Below are 21,159 nucleotides of genomic sequence, written 5' to 3' on the forward strand. Positions count from 1 at the left end.
AATATGTATCTCATTTATGTGTCAGGCCTATTTTAAAATAAGATTAATAACAGTGTTTTCTAAGTGTTGCCCTTGCTCACTGTCCTGGTAGTCATAGTAACTATGGCACGTTAGGGCAGGCACTGTGGTGAGGCCACTTCTGAGGCAGAAGCACAAGGATCAGGAGTTTAAAGTCATTATGACTACATAGCAAGTTCAAGGCCAGGCTAGGCTACATGAGATCATAACTCTTGAAAAAAGAGGGGGCAGGGACATGAGAGGTATCTAAGTGAGTGGAAGACAATGCATTTACATTCTTGAGTCATTGATGTTTTAAGATGTCACCAAACACATCTTAGCTTGAAGGTGTTTGTGTTTGAGTATGTCTAGGGTGGTACTTTCTAAGAATGGAGCATATATGTACCACTTGGGATAAACTGATTTTATTTAGGCACTTTCTGAGGTGGCATTACATAAATAGAATCTGTTGGCTGCCTGAAAACTAATGTGGCATGTGAAGGCATGTGTCAGCAAACAGAGCAGACCCATGACACCCGACTGCCCTAGGGAAGATGCCAGACTAAGCTGGAAAGTTGAAAAATGTTTTACTTTTGGAGCTGGAAGGCAACTCCCCATCTTGAGGTTATGATTTACCTGAAGGCATCTTTGTTTAAGATTGATTCATTTATTCATCAAGTATGTTGAGTATCTGCCTTGATCCAGGCATTATTCCAGAATCTTGGACGATACTAGTAAAACAAAACAAATGGCCTGCTGTCATAAACCTAAGATGTTCTCAGATACTGGGCCATATGCTCAGTAGTCACTCTATCCATTAAAGTTTAATAGAGACTTTGTGAAGCAGAAATAGCCAATGACTCGTGGATTAGGACACTCGTTGCTCTTGCAGTAGAACTGGGTACAGTTCCCAGTACCCATGTGGTGGCTCACAGGCATTTATAACTCTAGTTCCAGGGGATCTGATACTTTCTTCTGACCTCCATGGGCACCAGGCATTCATGTTGTGTACATAAAGGCAAAACATTTATACACATAATCTAATTTTTTTTAACTAGTGAAAGCTACAGGTAATATAAATGTTAGAGGAAAATATATATAGTTTCCAAGAAATAACATTTAAACCAATTGCAGGAAGCTGAGGCTACTCAGTATTGTTTGAAAGCCTTGACTGCTCAGCGATAATCAGTGAGATTCAGCTCTCAAGTTCTGGGAAACCAACTCTGGCTGTGTATTGTATACTCTAACTTTAAAGGGACAATGTGATTTATTGTAGAAAAAAATCATAATTTATTAAAATTATACTGTGTACACAAAGTAAAGCTACCCAAACGGTAGAGCTGTCACATATCTATAATCACAGACCGATGAGTTTTGTATTTTATAATGCTGTGACGCTCAATTGCAGCCTTTCCCATACCGTGCACATAGATGAGGTCATGGTGTTTTGGTGTTGTGACTGTCTAGCTTCATAGCAGATCTGCTGATCACGGGAAAAGGCAGCAAGAGGCACAGCTGGCCCCATAAGGCCCAGGCAGGTCAAGCTCCAGAAATAGAACTGAGCCCTCTGAGCAGACCTTGTAACGCCTTCCAGCCCGTGGTGTTAGCATCTGCCACCTCCCTTAAAACAACAGCTTAACTGTTACTAAGTCTAGATCCTTCTACCCCCAAACACATACACCCTCTAGCCTTTCATACCTAGATAATTTCCCATTCATAAAAAATGTGAGAGCCACCTAGTACGTCCATGGGTTGCTTCCTTGAACATCCATGAACTTACTCATGTTATTATAGGGATTAACAAAATTAACCTAAACTCCTAACAAAGTGCCATAAAAATAGAATGCTCATTATATTAACAAATACAACTTTTCACTCTTGGGGTTATCTGTGGGCTCTGCACTGCTACCAAGCTTCCATCTGCAGATAAACATACGTGCAGTAGGAGTTGAATGAGGTTGCAAGACTTAACACTGTCATACTTGGCCCCAAAACTCACCCGAGAGACTTTAACTAGTAACTGTCAGCTAATGTAAGTGAAGATATGTACCTTACCTATAACTGTGTGTTAGGGTTCAGGGAAGGAATATTGGATTAAGAGTTCCATATCGCTGGGCGGTGGTGGCGCACACCTTTAATCCCAGCACTCGGGAGGCAGAGCCAGGCGGATCTCTGTGAGTTCGAGGCCAGCCTGGGCTACCAAGTGAGTTCCAGGTAAGGCACAGAGAAACCCTGTCTCGAAAAACAAAAAAAAAAAAAAAAAAAAAAAGAGTTCCATATCATGGGCCACTCTTGAGTCCCAGCTTCATCAATAAAAGAGTGGGTTAGATCAGAGAATTCCACGTGTCATTTCGAGTTCTAAATTATCAGTGACAGAGATGGCCCAACACCACAGCTCGTATAACCAAGCAGTGTGGTTTCTGGCACAGAACTTGGATAAAATGAAAGTGGGATTGGTGTGATGTTCACATACCTTCTCTATGGTCAGAAAACCAGACGCTAACTTTAAACCCAAGAGGACCAAGGCATTCTGGCATTGGACCTGAAAGCCTCTCCCACACGTGAAGAACTCAGGGGAGCCCCAGCTAGTCCAACTCAGATCCTGGGGTGGCAGTACTGGATTGGCTCTCCAGGTAAATTTCAAGGCTCCATGGAATCATGCTCTTATCCAAGGATGCTTGCAATGGCATGATCAGCAGGGTACCGTGAGCACACTAGCTGTATGAGCACAGTGGAGCTTCTGGAGAGCTGACCTGGCCTGCCCACCACAGCCGAGTCCTCACAGTGCTCATCTTGGTCCTGTGGTCCAAACGTCCCATGTGGTTTTGTGTGCTGCCTGGCTCACAGCAGGCTGGATGTAAAACGGATACACACTCATAACTAAGCAGTGCAGGGAAAAGCTTAGTTATTTTAAGGAAATTCATTTCTCACAGCTTGTTTTCAATACATGTATTTATTATGCTGTAAAAAGCAACACTACCTGATCTCATTTAAAATAAATATTTTCCAATTTCAGAATACTTACAATGTATAGTTTTAAGATTTCATTTTGGGAAATGTTGGAAGTAAATACATTCATAGCTTTGGACTCCCCAGGAGGGACCTAAATTCATCTAGTCCCTGACAGACAGCAGGATCGACAGGTAATCCAGCTGTGCAGCTAAAGCGCAGTGTGGGCAGCGGTGGGGTGTAGTGTCTCAGCAGACATGGGTGCTACAACAGAGGGCAGAAACAGTGTAAACAGAGCTTCAAACCAGCATGACCATGTCATGTTTCCATGGTACCGAAAAATTACACAAGACTGTAAAGCAAAAACAAAAGAGATCTTTGGAGTTTACTGATGGTAGCAGTAACAGCCCATTCAAGCATTGAAACAAAAGTGTTCTCATTATCATCAGCCAATAGCAAACAGCCAGAGCGAGACCTGGCATACAGTCATAACAGCATGGGGGAAAAGAGCGTAAGGAACCAAGCCACAAAGACTTTACAAAACAGCACTGATCTTAGAGACGGTGACAGCTTTTGTCTTCAAACAATATACAGAATAGTATTCAGAGAAGCCTCGAAGTCACTGGCAATATTTAAGTCACGCGTTGAGCCACACAATGCCAGCTGCTTTTGGAACAGTGTTATCTCAGTTGATTCCAATTAAAACATGTTCACTCCTTAACTCTGGAGTTGATGCCCCTATGTGGAATGTTCCAGGTACCACCTGTCTTGAGGCCTGTGGAAGCAGGAACACAGTGGCAGGGCTGGATGCCTACCCACCATCCTCCCCGAGTCTCTGAACTTAGAAACATGGTGGTGGGGCCTGGCTCAGTGGACGGACACTAGCCACAGTCTCATCAAGGGAGGTGCTTGCCAGAGAGCGGGAGGGGAGGGCTGAAAACAGGATTGAAGCAGCCGAAGGCTACTGGAGTGAATAATGTGCCGTCAGGAGGCATAAAACTCGGATGTAACCTGTGTCGACAGTGAGAGTCAGAGGAGAGACCGTAGTAATGTGGTAGCCACTGGTGTTTGTGCAGCTGAGAAGTTTGCTTATTCCACAAGCAGTTTCCAAGAAGTGCATTTGTGTGTGTACGTGTGTGCACACATGTGCTTATTATCAGAAGTCCTCACTAACATACCCCTCATCTCTTGGAGGTACAATTCCTAGAAAATTGTGTTCTTTTCTCAGGTCCCTTTTACCTGTTTCCTAAGTTAATCATAAATTACTTTTCCAGAACAAAGAAAACTTACAATGAAGTGATCTGTTCTTACTGAATGATCCAGTCCACGGACAGTTAGGAACAGAGGAAGCCCGGGGCCCTCCAGAAAAGAGTGCTAGCTAACGCAGACTTTTGACGGGGGTTAAAAGTAAATGTTGTCGGTAGCTGTTCCTAAATGTATCGTTGTAACTTTGGTAACTGAAAGCATCTCTGAACTTTTCTTTATTGTAGAAGCTGAAAAAGAACTTAGGAATCTGCAGTAGCTCTGTCTTCATTCTTGAGACTGACAGCTAATTTAGACATCTTAATTTTGGTTCATCTTCTATAAATGGCCAAGCTCTTCTCTGATGCTGGAATGTGAGGCATGATGACTGGCTGAGGAGCCGTGAAAACCGCAGAGCCTGCCAGCACTCACTTCCCAGCTAAGGAAACATCACAGAGAGGCTGGCCTGAGGGCACAGAGAGAGGAAAGGTTTTAAAGTACTAGAACTATATTCACACATAGGTTTTTGGTCACCAAACATATCTTAACAGATTCCCTGATAAAAATCTAATCGGAATTGGCAAGTCCTATGAACAGTTAGTAACTATTTCAATATTTAAGGAGCCACACTGTGAAGTGAGGAGACATTTTAAACACTCAACCATGGAAGTGCATACAGTTGCTCAAACACTCGAACTAAACCTATATTGGAAGTCTTGAAAATCACACTGTTTTTGTCTAATGACAGCATCGACCTCCTGTGGACAGACTCATAGATGCATATGAGCATATCACCACCCAGGACTGAAAATTTACAAAGCACACAAATCATGAAGAGCACACAGGTCAGCTAGCATTGGTAACTATTCTTTTACATCAAATTGTACAACGCACGAGGTAACTAGTGCTCACATTATGAAGGGAGGTTGTTTTATTTCTATTTTTTCCCCAAAGAAATCAGATTTGTCCTGTGCGCACAATGAAGAAAACTCCAGTAACACTGAAATGACAATGTAAAATACACATCACTACCAGATAGAAATATACATGTTCTTCATAATCATGTTCCACAATTAAATAGGTAAGTAGTTGAAGTCTTGGGGTTTCAGACCATTATAACAACCCATCAAGGTTCTTGTGGACAGTTTGATTCTCCTTTCCATTGTCAGAATCCCCTTGAGGTGTATACTGGACTTGGTATTCCTGGAGGATTTTAAAAACATCATGGTGTCCAAAGTGCAGCGCTTCATCCATGGGAGTGTTATTCCACCTGCAGCACAGCACAGACAGCGTCATTACCCGTAACTACTGAACGAAGATGGTCGCCCAGCATCCCCAGGCTCTAGGTCCAGGGTCCATGGCTATTCAAGGTCAGCTACATTAGAAGTATTACAAGTGAGAGCAGCAGAAACACACAAAAGGACTTAAGAGTTCAGAAATGGGTCTGAGGAGCATCTGATAATGAGGACAACAGGATGAGTTCTATGAAAAGATCCTGTCCCCACAGCCAAGTGCTAAACGAGGGCCTTTGGGAGCCAAGTCTAGTGTCGCAGATATTTAAAAATCAGGTAGTAATAGGCATCATCCTAACCTTTCACAGAAAATTTATGTTCCTGTGAATTCAAGTCTCACTAAACTCTACAAGTCTTCCAGGTTTCTAATAACCTCATGACATTAAATACATGTTAGATAAGCAACGTCTGCCCAGAGGAAGTGACCCTTTTATCGTACCCAGCAAGGGTAAGAAGACTCCATGGCCCACTGCCTGACCAGAACTGTGAGGGGGAGATGGGAGGTTCAAGGACAAGCAAAGAGTTGCCACAGCAATGAGTCATCTGAGCGGTCTGCAAAAGTCCACGGCCCAGCAAACACCAGGCATGTTCCTTGGCTCCTGGCTCCTTTACAACCCACGAGCTCCGTCTGCTGGCTCCAGTTCCTTTCCTATCTCCCTGCTTTTGCTTCTTTCCATCATTCTGTTATCTATCCTGAACCTTTCACCTTCTTAACAGGTCACAACATAAAACAACAACAAAAAGTGCTTAATTCAGCATTTTAAATGTTCCTAGTGGCCTGTTCTTAATATTTAAAAGCAGGTAAGTAACATTTTACATGTCTCTTATGTTTCTCAAAATACAGCTGAACCCTTCTGTATGGCTTTCATTAGGTCATTGGCTCTAATGTGACCACATATTTGTGTTAATTTTGGGGGGAGAGCTGCCAAGTCATCTTCACATCTTTCATTTCATAATGAAAAGTCCCTTAGTAACAAATACACTGTTTCACTCTTGCTACTTTACAACTTAGGTGATACGGACTATCTGATGGGGGAAAATACTCCTGGGTCTAGGCTTCATTTCTGGATACACAGTTACCAAGTTATTTAGCTACCTTTGCCTATAAGATGGACAGCTGTATTTCCACATTCTTAGAGGCAAATTTGGAGTGGAAGAATTCACACAGTAAATATTTCCAACATGTACTAAGTAGTGTTTGAGTTGAGTTATAAACACGGGGCGACACTTTTCAGTCTCTTACTCTGGAGAGAACTATGTCGAGCACTACACTGGGAAGATAGGAGGACTGTCAACATAACCATTGGGATGGAGAGACAGCCAACATACTACCACCTCACAAAACTGCTAGCAAAGTTCAGATACTGACGCTGTGACTTCTCACTTTTTGTAAGTTGAACCAAGAAGATTTAGTCCCCTACAACAGAGGCTTAGCAATCTGACCGGCCCCCTGGGAGGTAGTCAACCTGCTCCAGACTTCGTGCCACTCTCAGGCTTCACTCCGAGCTTTACTCATCAAACAGCACCAAGTGTGGTCCTCTTGCATTCTAAGCCCGACGGCTCACCCGTTCCACTCGGAGGGGACGCCCAGGGAGTGGGCGCAGTGGTGCCCAACGGCTCACCCGTTCCACTCGGAGGGGACGCCCAGGGAGTGGGCACAGTGGTGCCCGACGGCTCACCCGTTCCACTCGGAGGGGACGCCCAGGGAGTGGGCGCAGTGGTGCATGCTCAGCACTGCCTTCGGCCCCAGGCTGGGAAGTGGCCGTGTAGGCCAGGAGGAGCTCAGAGGAGCGGAGGGTTGGAGGTAGTCCTTTCCACTGCAGGCAGAATGCCCTCCTCGTCCAGTGCCTTCAAATGTCCTTTCCTCCAATGGACCACTGAAAACTCAGCTTCCACAAAGCCTACTAAAACTAACCACCAACTCCAGGAGCACCAATCAATCCCAACACACTCAAGACGAACTGTTTTTACACACTTTCCCACGCTCCTGGGTTGTCTACCCTGTGTAGTCAGTCTTGGGAGAACAGAATTCCCATTTTATCTTTTCAAATACAAAGAAGTGTCTTCTTCATTTGGGCTTATAGTCCAACCTGAAATTTCCGAATAAGATACTACTCTTAGATACAGAGCTTGAGGTCACACAGAAATCAAGGTTTTGTGTCACCACAAATGTAAAAGCCCCTTGGTGGATTCACATGTAACCATCGCTCAATACCATAATTCTGGGTATTCAAATTGTGTTATCAATTATGTTGGAAGGTAATGTAATACTCACCTGTCCTTGGGGAAAGGGTTTACTTTGCAGGCTTCCAGCAAAAACTTAACAACTTCAACATGACCTATATTCCCCAATACACAAAAGAAGATTTTAGTCTTGAGTAGACTCTAAATCTGTAAAAACTGTAAATAAGTGGTTCATGTATTACCCTCTGCAGCAGCTACATGGAGTGCTGTTCTGGAGTCATAGTCCCTCTGTTCCATGTCCATGGCTGACAAAGCAAATCTGAAAATCCATAAACAGCTATTCACTATAAGATCAATTTAATCCAGTGGTAACATTTACTTCATCAGCTCAGTCTAGGCCTCTCGTTGGGGTTTCATGCCCTACCAGCTTCATGAATGGAACCAGTTCACCCTGCACAAAGTTGGGTAAATTCCATGTGATCTCTCCTCCTTGGCTTTGCTGCCTTGAAGGTAAACCTTAGCCGTCTCCCCCAGAACTAATCTTCATTACGTTATTATTTGAACTCAAGAATAGTATTAAAGAGGCAAAAATGCAGGCTGGAGAGATGGGTCAGAGGTTAAAAGCACTGGCTGCTCTTCCAGAGGTCCTGAGTTCAATTTCCAGCACCCACATGGTGGCTCACAACCATCTATAATTCAATCTGGCGCCCTCTGCATACATAATAAATTTTTTTAAAAAGAGGCAAAAATGCCTATAGTAAGGCTACATGTTTTCAGTAGGACTCCCATTCTTTAACCTACAATGGCTGGAGTTACGTGTACTAATAAAACTTTAAAACAGCATGGAAATCAACGTAGCCATGTCCATTTTAGAGGCCAGTTGCAACCCTGAAAGGGAACTCACTCGGTACTCAGCGGTTCATGGCTTTTCTCATCCTGGTAACATGCACAACACCAAACACCCTGCCTCCTACCTCACCAGAGACCCGTTACAGTGAACCACTAGTCAGTTAGTGGACTAGTTACCACAGAGATCTGGGCTTTTTTTTTTTTTTTTGTTTTGGTTTTTTGAGACAGGGTTTCTCTGTGTAGCTTTGCACCTTTCCTGGAACTCACTTGGTAGCTCAGGCTGGCCTCGAACTCACAGAGATCCGCCTGGCTCTGCCTCCCGAGTGCTGGGATTAAAGGCGTGCGCCACCACCGCCCAGCTGAGATCTGGGCTTTTATGGAAAGATGAGAAGCAGGTCCAGGACACTGGGGGTGGGGGGGGGTGGGGGGGCAGTCTAAGCAGAAGTGGGGTAGTTTATAACTTGTTTGGTGACTTTTATTAAAAGTGAGTGGGACCTCAATCTTAAGACTGGTGCTTGAGCAGAGAGATGCACCTTCAAACACCCAAAGCCATAGCACATCCACCCAGGCAGCATACCTCCGGAGGGCAGACACATCTCCAGTATATGCCGCAAACAGAAGGTTTATTACCGACTTCACCTGTGAACAAAGAAAAGACAGACATTTGCAGGAGGAGGCAAACACTGCCGCTGCTACGTAGTTCCACGTGCTTTGAACTTCAGCTGTATTGATCAAACCTTATCTTGGGTACACATCTAAAGAACACACGCGGACTTTTCTTTCACCAGGACTGGTAGAAAACTAAGTAATAAGATGCGTGTGGAGAAGACTAGAATACTGACAAGACTGGAAGGTCATAACACTGACATCTACAGTTAGAATGACTGAGAATTCTTTAAAAGCCTCATCTGGCATGTCTCACTACTGTGAATTAGTCTGTAGATAGGTAAAAGGCGTATCACATACCACAAGCAGCTCAGGCTACGTAACTGTCTCATCCCTGGCGGCATTACTGTCCCCACTAGTTACCGACTTCTTTGCAAATCTGAGACAGAAGTTAGTGTGTGTCACTGTAAACCTAAGAACAATGCTAGTCTTCACTGGAGAGTCACGGTTATTGCCCAGATGACTGATGTAAACCAGGGCATGCTCAGAACATAAGACACTGCCTAAAGGTTAAGTCCCTGCGAAGAGTGCTCCAAGGCAAGGTGCATCTACTTTTGACAGCTTCTGCTGGGTTTTACAGTTCAACGGAGGCGGCTAGTAACTCTATGACCTGCAGTTTTGCCCTGCTTTCATCCAGACTATCTATCCCTGTTTATTAAGAACCAGACACTACTAATCATACACTGCCACATTTATACCCTGTAGCATCAGCATTCATCCTGATGACTTCACTGAATGGGACTTGGTGGTAGACACAGTAGACTAACTGAGACACAATGTAGCCCAGCTCTCCAGGAACAAAGTCACAACCCTGGAACTGCTTCCCTCCGGATATGAAGCCTGACATTGCCTTCACTCGATGCTCCCTTTCCACAGCCTGTGAACTTTAAAGCTGACTGCTGAACATTGCTAAGCTTCTCTGACTTGCATTTAAAGCGTATCCTAGAACCTAACCCCAAAAAAATTCTCCATGAAAATAAAGGCCCTATGGTTGGCTATGTTCTTACAATATTAAGTTCCCTTGTTGGAGACTCGTGGGCACACGGGACTCTGTGGAGTGCTGAAGCGTGGAGCCTGTCTAGCTACCAGTGACACATCCCTAAGACTGCTGCTTACTTCTATCACCTCAGAAGTCCTCCATGCCTATTCCTTCAGCCCACAAGCTCCCATCTGCCACCAGTCACTGTTCCCGCCAGTCTCCAATGTCACTACTGCTCCAGAGCCAGTGGGGGAAGGGACTCCGCCATGAAGATTCTGAAAGCCTACGTAAACACCACTCCTCCTGGTGCAGTTGTTTGATTTCTGAAAACAGGTCCCATTAGTCTCTTGGTAACTTCGATGGCTCTGCTGAGTTAGGTAGGCATCACCCCTCATAAATGCAGTGCCTGACATGTCCAGAAGAGGGCATGAGACTCACTGGACCCAGTTCGAGACGGTGTTGAGTCACCCACAGGTGCTGTGAATCGCGGGTCCTCGGCAGGGCCAAGCAGTGCTCTTCACGAAGAACCATCACTCCAGCCCAGGACCAGTTTCAACCCCCAGTCCCCTGTGCTGTCGGGCCACAGGAGGCTGATCCCCACGTCCGCCTCTGCTCAGTTTCTTTTTCCTCATTAGTTTCTTTTATACCGTCTGCAGGCAAAGCCCAGGGAAGAACCCCACTGATGACCCTAGAATAGCTGATGCCGATTACAGCTTCACCGACCACACAAAGCTCATGCTCACGACAACCCTCACTCTTCTTCACAACACCAGCTTCTCTTCCCTCAGTCCCCACCTCACACGGCAGTGCTGTTACTCATGGGCTATTTCTTCACCTGTTTGTGCAGGCACAGTCTTCCACCCTGCTGCCAGGGCCTTTGCTTCTAGCATCTCATTTCCTTCCTTCACTGGTTCCCTTGTCTGCCATAACACACACAAAAATCCCTTCATTCAATCTGACCCTCTAGTTTTCCCCTTTTAGGAAGTATTTTCTGAATACATGTTTTCACTTCCCTGAGAACTACCTCCATATTCTGTTACCAGTACTCTCCAAGCTCCCCTGCTTTCCCGAGCCAAACCCAAGACACTGCAGCACCCTGAACACCTTCCTCTTGATTGCTGTGCCCACTCTCCACGGCTCGGCGTACTCCAAAGGCCGTCACCACCCTTGTTTTTAGCACAGCGTCCCTCATGTGGGTTCACATTCTTCTAGTCAGAATGACTTCCCAATCTAGACCTTTAAGATCAAAGGTCCCAAGTCGACTACTTATTTATTATAGATTATTCCTAATTTCTAACTCTGTTGACTCCACCTGACTACCCAGCTGACATTTCACGTTCAAAACTGGAGACAGGCCCGAGTCCTCTGTCCACCCACTGACGGGCCAGTGCCTCCAGGGTAGTCAACAGACACCTCATCCTCGTGTCCAAAGTGGAGCTTGGCTTGTGCTGCCTTCCCCTCCTCCAGGCTCTCCCAGTCTGTGATGACACAATTCAGTACTTGTTCATTCTAAACCCCAGAAGTCACCAAGAGCTGATGCATTTGCTTGCTGGGTCCTCCACAGGGATGGTTGGCTGAAGCCACTAGGGTACCCAGCACCAGCACCAAAGTGTCCTACGCACAGTGCACCTGCTGAAAGGGAGGGGGCACTGCGAGCCGAAGTACTGATTCAGAAAAGCCTATCACACAATCCTCACTTCTGTGCTTACAGCCCCCACCTAGCTTATCCAACAAATCCTCCAAAACATTCATAAACCCACCACTCCTCATCACCCATCACTGCTGCTCTAGGCCTGCCTAGGCCACAGCCTTACCTCATGTGGAGGACTGAAACAGACTACCTATTCCTGCCCAACTGCTGCCGCAGGAATCTAAAACGGCAGGACATTCCCGTTACCTCCATCCTACCTACAGAACTCCCTCTACCATGACACACAGAACTCACATGCTCTATTCCTTGGCTGGTGCACTGAAGGCCATTCCCTACCAACGCCTACCTGACAGCTTTATCCCACCAGGAAGTGCTTGCTCATTTTGCACTCAAAGCCTCCACCTCTCCCAGGAACACTTCCCCACAGTGAGGAGACCCTCCATTTTACCCAGGTCAACTACTGCAGACTTACCCTACCTTTTCTTTACTCCTTACCCTTAACTTTGATTTTTCCAGACAAGGGAACTATTATTATCTGCCCTCATCTTTGTCCCATTGAATATAAGCTCCATGTGAGCAGAAATCTCGTTTTCTTTCCTGCGACCCGAGTTCATCCTGTATCCTAAGTGGCCATTAATACCGATTGAATGAATATTCTCCCAAAGCATCTAACACCCAGTGTGACCACTGCCTGGAGCTGGGAAGCTTTAGCCCAGGATTCAAGGTTCTCCAGTCTTGCTAATCTGCTTTTCCCTCTCAATTTTGAAGAGAGCTGTCTCTCACTCAGCCTTTGTTTCTGCACCTGCTTGTCTTGGGTTTCTCTGTTCTCCGTATCGAAGCCATTCAGCCTCCTACCTGCCTGCCGCAGCATGTACCAGGACCCATCAGTAGGTGCATCTCTTCACAACCCAAATACAAAGTCTGCTCCTCAGCCACAGTGCACGGTCCGTCAAAGTATCGTCCCTCTACTCATTTCTCAATGAGATGTCATTGGTGTCCCTCTGTAAACACTATCCAGTGTGTGACTGGAAGTTATCTCCTACATTTGCCTCCTTATAGCCCCATCACATGACCTTATGGTATATTTACGTTGTCTCTTACCTCCCCCATTACAGAAGAAACCACCAGATTCTGGTGTACACATCAATATTATATTACCCACAGTCCTAAACTGTTACCTTTTCCTAAGCAGTAAAAATCCTCATGTGTTTTAGTTACTGTACACACAACGACATGTCTTTGTTCTGGGTTGGGCTTGCTTGAGTGCTGGGGCCTTTGCGCACTTGAGGAAGGTGTTTTGCCAGTTCTTGCTTTTTAAAACCCCGAATTTAGACCAAAGCATCTTTGAAGGTAGTTCTCCTTATCTTACAATATAATTAGTCTATTTAAGGTTTATTAACACTTAATCCTCAAGCATGCTTCAGTTTAGAGATAAACACAAATTGAAATTAAGTAAGAAAGCAGTGAGTACACACAGTGACTTTGTGATAAACAGGAGCTTGCCTTAACAAAACTAATGGGTAACTAACCATGCAAGTTTATTATTCTCATTAAACAAAGGCCTGAATTTGGTCCAAATCAGTAGAAAAAGCTTGATCACAAAGTCTCTCTCTCCAAGACAGAAGGCACTAGAAGGTATCACATGCCTGGGTACCACTTAACAATATCACAAATGCCTCTTCATTTCAGACACATTTCCTGTTTTAGAGTCCCTATTTGAAGCCCTGGCTGGCTTTGAACTCCTGTGGGCTCCTGGGATTACAGAGATGTGCCATCTATATCCTATACCACCTAAATTCAGTTTATATATAAATCATATGAGCTCTGGGTAGAGCATCAAGAAAGAAAATGAAGAACAGCTTCGAGACAAGAGGAGTCTCACATTTTCTCAGGGGTAGTCTTTCCCTGCTCTGGTCAGTTAAACTGCAAGTCCTGCTGAAGGGGCACTGCACTGCTCGAATCCACGGCCAGGCCAAGCCTGAGGGCACGGGCATGCTCAGGGTTACAGAGGCTCTCCCCTACCCTTCCTCTGACACTAGAGGTCCAGAAAACAGCAGGTTAACAAGACTGATTCCTCAGTAACATCGATCACAGACCAAACCCAGCAGGGACAGGAGCCTCTGTGAATGGAGAGCTCTAACCTTTAGTGTATACCTCCCCACGGTGCAAATCTCCTTTGGGGCATGCAGTCAAAAAGCTCACGAATTAAGTGCTAAGTGCCCTTGTCTCACACGTTTCCCAGTACTATTTTCCTTATCAAATCTTTGTCAGAACTTGCCAGAACCAGACATGGTTATCTTGGTTTATTTGTACAAAGTCACAGCAACAGTGGAGCAAAAATGTTACAGGTCACTCGAGTTCACCCACTCTGCATACCTGGCGTGCCCACTCCTCACCTTTTCTGCAACAGCTGTGTGTGTGTTCACTTGAGTTCACCGACTCTGCATACTTGGCGTGCCCACACCTCACCTTTTCTGCAGCAGCTGTGTGTGTGTGTGTGTGTGTGTGTGTGTGTGTGTGTGTGTGTGTGTATTAAGCTTACTATTCTAAAATATGACAGAAACCCTAACATCCCAACATCTTCAACTTCTTTTGAATTTTAGAAGTTCAATTGTGTTGTCTGTTTCTCAAATACCCTGCTACCTGCACCTGTAAGTAGCAATTATTAGAATTATGTATATGTTGAGTTTATGTAGTGGGTAAATTAAGAGAAATTCAACATTTACCGTTATTTTGAAACCCTGTCAGGCCTGACATTAAAATATGCAGGTGGCTATGTTTTATCTATTAAATGCTACTGAGACTAAGAGCCTTGGCTTGGGGTGACATGACGCAATCAGGGCTCAGGTCCGGAACTCAGGCATCTGCATTCTCAATTCTGCACTTGACCAAGACACAAGTCCTTGAGAGACCTTATATTCTTGGCCAAAGATGAGAAGGGAACTGAACAACTTAGTTCTAATTCCTGAAGGACCTTTGCTAAACACGGGAAGGGAGGAAGCTGAGAGAGTTGGGGAAGACTGGGCCCTGGTTTTACTCTTACCCCAGCTGCAGTTTCCAGCTGGAAACTGCAGTTCCTTGATTTTCCGTCCTTGGTTTGTCTCCACATAAGTCTTACCCAGCTCTGTTAGAATGTTCTAATGAAAAGCTTAAGTAGGTGACTGAAAGGCTGTCCTGTCTGACCAACATGCTCTCCATTTCTGCTCCCTGCAGTATCGGTTGCATGGAATGGATACTTCACCTGTTAAATAAACCACGACTGCAGATCCTATTTTGTTTTAAAAGTCTCACTCAGAACTTTCTCAGTAACATGTAATCAAGAAGTCTTCCTTAAAAATGGCTACCAGATAAAACGAATCAACAAAAAGTTGAGATTATGTCATTATAAAAATAAATCACAAAGCACCTCCTCTCCTTGGCTGAGTCAAAGGCTCAGAGCATTAAATAAAAGTAAGTTTCTGGGCTACTGTCATCCAAACCTTTCTTCCATTCAGATGAAAACACACATCTGTTACAGTGCCAACCAGCGTGGAAATCAACCATGCAGTGTTCATGAACCGACACAGCTACTACTCCTGAACCCCCTGACTATCAGCAAGGACGCAGAGAACAGCTTTACAGCGCTGGGACGTTAGGTGTGCTGAGCGGGAGGCTACCTGCTCCTAAGCTGTCCCGTGACTGACTGGGACAAAGCTGTTCATGTGCTATATATAGACAGAGCTAATGCAGACTGACCTGCTCGGTCAGATCAGGGGATTAGACACAATCCTTTAGAGGATGTGATGCAGCCATTTCATGGTCATAGTTCCGTTTTCCCTGCCACAAACACAGGAAGTTCTCCTATGGTAACTTCAATGGAGAAGTCAAATAGTCAACTTTACGCTAAAAGACGGAATTCCCACTCTATAGAAACTTCGCTTCTAAAATACAGGGCTAAAAATGGCAGCTCCAAACTGCTTTCTACTCTTCATTTAACTCAGAAACAAACTATTAAGCAAACCAGTTAAAATTTCTCAATAATGTGTAATCTAAGAAGTCTTGCTAAAAAAATGACTTCCCATTAAACAAACAAACAAAATTAAGATTATGTCATTTAAAAAAAAAAAGTACTTCCTCTCCTTGGCTGAATCAAAGGCTTTAAGTATTGCAACTGGCAGGTAGGCGTAGGTGACAGGCTGGGCTGGGTATCAGAGGCACGTGGCCCAGGAGTCTGCCTGACGCCAGGGACCTCTATCAGGCCAAGAGATCTCCAAGCAAAAACTGCAATGCCAAGATGAAAACATGCTGTGATAGGAAGTCAGAGATCCTAATATTTATTACAGTGTCAATCAAAATTTTTTCAATGATGTGAAAACAAGGGAAGAATTCAGTTTGATAGCAAATGCAAAGATGTAAGTGTATCTTTATTCTCCATATTTAATTCTCTAAAAAGTGAAATCTGAGTTTTGGGTTAATGAGAGTAAGAAACACTGGCAACAAACAGCTTCTTATCTTGGTGGATCATATGACCCTGCTAATGCCAATGACTGGCCTGGAGATGCAGTGCACTCAGAAGCATTCTCCTTATGCTGGGTTATGTAAGCAGCCAGCAGCATAACTGTGTGCTTTGGGGTATCACACTTTTAGCAAAGGGGCAGCAAAACAGAAAAGCAGACATTATTAAGAGCAAAGGCAGCCTACTCCTCCGAACAGTAAAATTGCACTTTCCATGTGGACCAAAGAGAACCTGCACTGCTCTGACAAGTTTCCACTCACTCTCTGGGACTTCTCCACATAAGACTGTAAGGCTTCATCAAGATGGGCAATACAGGTGTTACAGAGGACAAGGTACCACACGCGTGGGACGGCAAAAGTGCTACATCTGCTTACACTTTGTATTGTAACCAGAAAAAACGAGCCTATCAAACCTCTGGAGAGACAAAAAACAAACAAACAAACAAACAAACAAACAAAAAACCCAAGAGCCAAGGTAAAAATAGAGAATCGGTTACCAAATACTTACATGTTACCTCAGGAAAAAACAAAACCAAACCATCAGGGCCCTTGAAACCCAAGGACGGCTACAAAGACTTGGGTAAACTATGAAAATAAACACAAACAAGGTCCTGAAAAGGGGGCGGGGCCCTTTCTCTTCTGAGAAACAGTCATGGCAATGCTACGGGCAGTTGTGGCTTTAATTCAGCACTGCATGGCCACCCCTTTTAGAATGCCACGACACTGACAAGTGGTCATGCGTCTTCCAGATACTGTCATCCCAACACACCAACTGCCGTGACATTAGGGGAAATCCTAGTTCTCACTCGTCTGTAGTGAACCATACCATTTCACAATTCTGGGAAAAAAGGCCAATGTGTACTTTATCTCATATACACAGAGATGTGACAGTGTGTTTCCGTAGTGTTTTTGCAGGGCATTTTCATAGCTACTCTAATCTGACCATTATTCACATTACAAGTACTTCTAATATATATAGAAAGCTCCTGCATAAAGGATTTTTACTATCTTCAAAAATAAAGTTTGAAGTCTGATTATGTGTGCATACACATTTTCTAACATCTTTCATAAGACTTTATCATTGCTTAGCAACTATTCTTATTTTAGCATTTACAATGTTTTTTTCCTTCTGAGTACTGTGATTATGTAACTGCCCCACGTTTGGCTTAGCATCTGTATTCTTCTAAGAATATTTTTACTCTGAAAGTAAGGAGGTCGTGCACGGCACAGGACTTACTTTACAAGTAGTCCACTTCTGAGTATGTAATGCATCAGCACAACGTCATTAAGTAGAACCCCACTCTAGAAGGGGGCGGGATGACAATCTAAAGCATGTCAAGCATGTCTTCTGTGTGGAATCTGAAGTGCTTCTGAAGCTTGCTAAAAACCACTGTAAAGCCCTTTGTTTGCCAATCTTTTGTGGTTGCTATCTGCTTAAATCCAAATTCAAGGTCCACTCCCAAGATAGTAAACATGGCAGACTGCCATGGCTACCACCCCAGCAGTATTTGAAGGACATTGCCAAGTCTCCTGGTTCTTCCTCCTCTACACCTGAAACCTTGCAGTTTACTTCTAAGCTCATGATTTATTTTCAACAGAAAGCACCCTCCCCAGGCTCTCCAGGAAGAGAGCTAACAGAGCTTCCAAACCCAACCATGTCTACAAATCTGCCTCTGCCTTTCCCTGTCTGGTTTTGACGGAGTTGCTTTCCCTCATCCGGACCTCTCTAGGGTCTACTTCAACCTCTAATTCTTGCCAGGGTCAACTTTTACCAGCAGTGAAGAGTTTTAGGACCTTTACATTTCAAACGTAAAGTCACAGTTCTTTGAAAGCAAGAGGCAGAGCTAGGTTACTCAGCAACAATAAAGAATGTCCACAGCATCTACTCCATCACTTTTTAAGTGAAATGACATCTTAACACCATGAGGGGGTGGGGGAAGACACACAAGTACAAAGCCTTCATCTTAACTCTCTATTATAGAGTTCAATATTCCCAACTGCCAGACGTAACTTTTCTAGACTCCCGACAGCCCTTGTGTTTCTCTACTGGTTACTTTTCCCTAGTGAGGGTCCCTTCTGCCCATCCTACTTAGGAGTTTCTTAGAGCTCCACCTGAGGTCTGCTTTGCTTCTCACTTGTCATTGTCTCCTTAAGCAGCAACATTAGACCTCTCCTACTGCCCTGTCCTAAATGTTCTAATGGTCACAGCTGCACCTTCGGAGTATACACCCCACAGCTCAAACACTGCTGACTGTCAGGTCAGTATCCATATGCACCAGCTGCAGTAACATCATCTGTTAGGGTAGCAATGTGCTCAAACACAATTACTTCCTTAGATCCAGTCCCACCACTGGAGTGAAGAGCACCAGGTGGGTTTCTGAGAAAGCTTTCCTGATTGAGGTGCCTCTTTTCTCTCCCCACTTTGCCAATGCGGCTCAGGCAGAGCAGCCAGCTTGTAAGTATAAGGTGACAGGCACACGAGCTGAGATTGCTCAGAGTGCTAGTCCTAGAATGGCTTTTACACTTATGATTTTAGAAAACCCCGGCCACTTTCAGTCCGACTTAACTCCTTAAGAGTACGAGTTGAGCTTACTTCTTCCCCTCTCCCAAGATGTGCTTCTGTGGTGTTCTTAGGAAGGGCATCAGCCCTATTCCCATTGCTCATCCTAGACATGGAAATGACCTTGAAGTCACTCTTCTCACTCACTGGATGCTAAGCTTATTCTCACACGTATCTCAAGTACACTATCCTTAGGTCCTTAAGGTGGCCTGTAAGACCCTGCATAAATGTTTCCCAAACTATCCTGAGAAGTATCTGTGGTAGATCTGGAGTGCACAGTAAAATTTTACATTCTTTACTGCAGCACTGTTTACAAGAGGAAAAATAGGAAACCTACCTAGGTTCCTACTGATAAACTGACAAGGAAAATGTGGAATATACAGAGTATTTATGCAGTCATAAATCACACCATTTGTGGAAAAATGGATGGAACTGTACATCATGTTATGTAAAATAAACCAGACACATAAAGACATGTTTTTGTTTTCCATGCTCAATCAACCATATATAAGACAGGTGAGAAAATAAATCCTGGGGACTGGAGAGCTGGCTCAGAGCACTTCTTGTTCTTGCAGAGGACACAGTGGCTCACAACTGTCCATATTACAATTTGAGGAGATCCAATGCCTTCTTCTGACCTCTGCTAACAACAGGGCACACATGTGGTGCAGACAGAGATGCAACAAAATATTCATACACATAAAAAACTAAATGTTTTTTAAAATAAAAAAAATATACTGGCTGAATGAAGTCAGCAAATGGGTAGGTAATACACAATAATGCCAAGGTTAATTTATACAGACTGAAACTATTCTATCAAATTCAAATAGTCAAAAAGATTTAACTAAACATGTGCTATAAAAAAGTGAAAATTAAAAAAAAATAGTAAAATGCTGAGTGATAATAACCTTTTCCCTTTAGTTCTTGATAGAAAAGCTTTAAAAGGCTATGTATGTTCATTATTTATAGGGGACATAATTTTGGACATCAGCAGGGGAAAATACATATAGATTATGTATATGTATTATATGTATGTATATTATATGTATATATGTATACATGTATTTGCACTACCAGAAGTGAAGAGGAGGAAACACAAAACAAATAAGATTCCTGTTACTGAGCAAGGACTAAACCCTTTTGGAAGCTATGTAAAATACAGACTGAGAACCCTGAAATGGAGACCCAGAAAACCACATTTCTTATAATCACACAAGCAGGAAAGAAATTCCTAAGAGGACCTAACTACTTAACCACTCTGGAACTACATTTATCCACCACAAAGGCAGCACCAGAAACAGAGCAAGTTATAGCGGGCACATTGACAGGAACTTGACAAACGGCAACCAGGGCCAGCTCTCCCAGGATATCCCCTAAATGTAGTACTCCATCAGACTCCAGGACAGTGCATTCCGGTGTGATCTTGCTCCTAACCACCCACCCCACCCTGTACAGTCAAACCAAGCAATTGCACAAGGACAACTAGAATGGATGTTGGTGAAGAAGGAAATTTCATCTTTCAATGATTCATCATAGTTTTGATTCAGTGCAGAAGCTAAGCTTACTCTCGGAATCATATCCAGAACAGACGTGAATTCTACTTTGAGCCCTAAGAGATCAGAGTTGGTGAAAATTTTAAATAAATTACATTAGACTGAGAAGACAGTTCAGAGGCAGATGAATTTTAAAAACTTTCTAAAATACTTTGTTCAGAATTAAACAACTTTTAGTGTTAACATTTGCTGTAGTGAACACAAACACGTATCCAAGCAATGGGAAACATGCACATCTACAGCCTAAAGAATGATTTAAGTAGTAGCCTGGGGCTTCATCATCCATTTTGAATAGGAGTGTTCTGCTTTGGAACAGACACCTGATCATTCCAGGTCATGTCTCATCATGTCGAAAACTTTCCAAAGCTTCCCATCATACTTAGGTAAGAGGATCTTTGGAGTTTTTTTTTTTTTTTTTTGAGTGAATGCATAATACATATATAAGAAAATCACAGAATCCTGGAAACATGGCTTGTAAGCGCCTCTTTCATGATTAAGCTGTAGTAAAATTAACTTACAGAAAACCATAAAGTTTCTTTAAATTCTTGGTCTACAAAGGCATTCTGAAAGTATCAGCCCTTTGATTCTCAGGGAGTATTCTCATGTTCATGTTGATTTATGAACCACAACAGGACAAAGCATGGCCAATGGTCAAGAATGAGCTGCTTTCCTGATGCTACACTCCTAGAGCTGTGTGAACCTAGGCAGACAATAAAATACCTCATGTTATGTACCTGCCTCAA

At 43.8% G+C, this 21,159-nt stretch overlaps 1 protein-coding gene across 1 annotated transcript in view; it reads right to left on the minus strand.

Moving 5' to 3' along the window:
• Positions 1-5,090: 5,090 nt before the first annotated feature.
• The window catches only part of Gls (glutaminase), a 67,577-nt gene continuing 51,508 nt past the window's right edge, over positions 5,091-21,159 (minus strand). Inside the window, exons 15-18 of the mRNA XM_059278621.1 lie at positions 9,091-9,152; positions 7,907-7,983; positions 7,756-7,819; positions 5,091-5,458 (exon numbers count right to left, since the gene is read on the minus strand). Of these exons, the coding sequence (XP_059134604.1) occupies positions 5,302-5,458; positions 7,756-7,819; positions 7,907-7,983; positions 9,091-9,152 (360 nt within the window). The 3' untranslated portion in view covers positions 5,091-5,301. The remainder of the gene's footprint in view (positions 5,459-7,755; positions 7,820-7,906; positions 7,984-9,090; positions 9,153-21,159) is intronic.

The sequence above is a fragment of the Peromyscus eremicus genome, chromosome 13 (assembly GCF_949786415.1).
Source record: "Peromyscus eremicus chromosome 13, PerEre_H2_v1, whole genome shotgun sequence".
In the NCBI taxonomy this organism is placed as follows: domain Eukaryota; kingdom Metazoa; phylum Chordata; class Mammalia; order Rodentia; family Cricetidae; genus Peromyscus; species Peromyscus eremicus.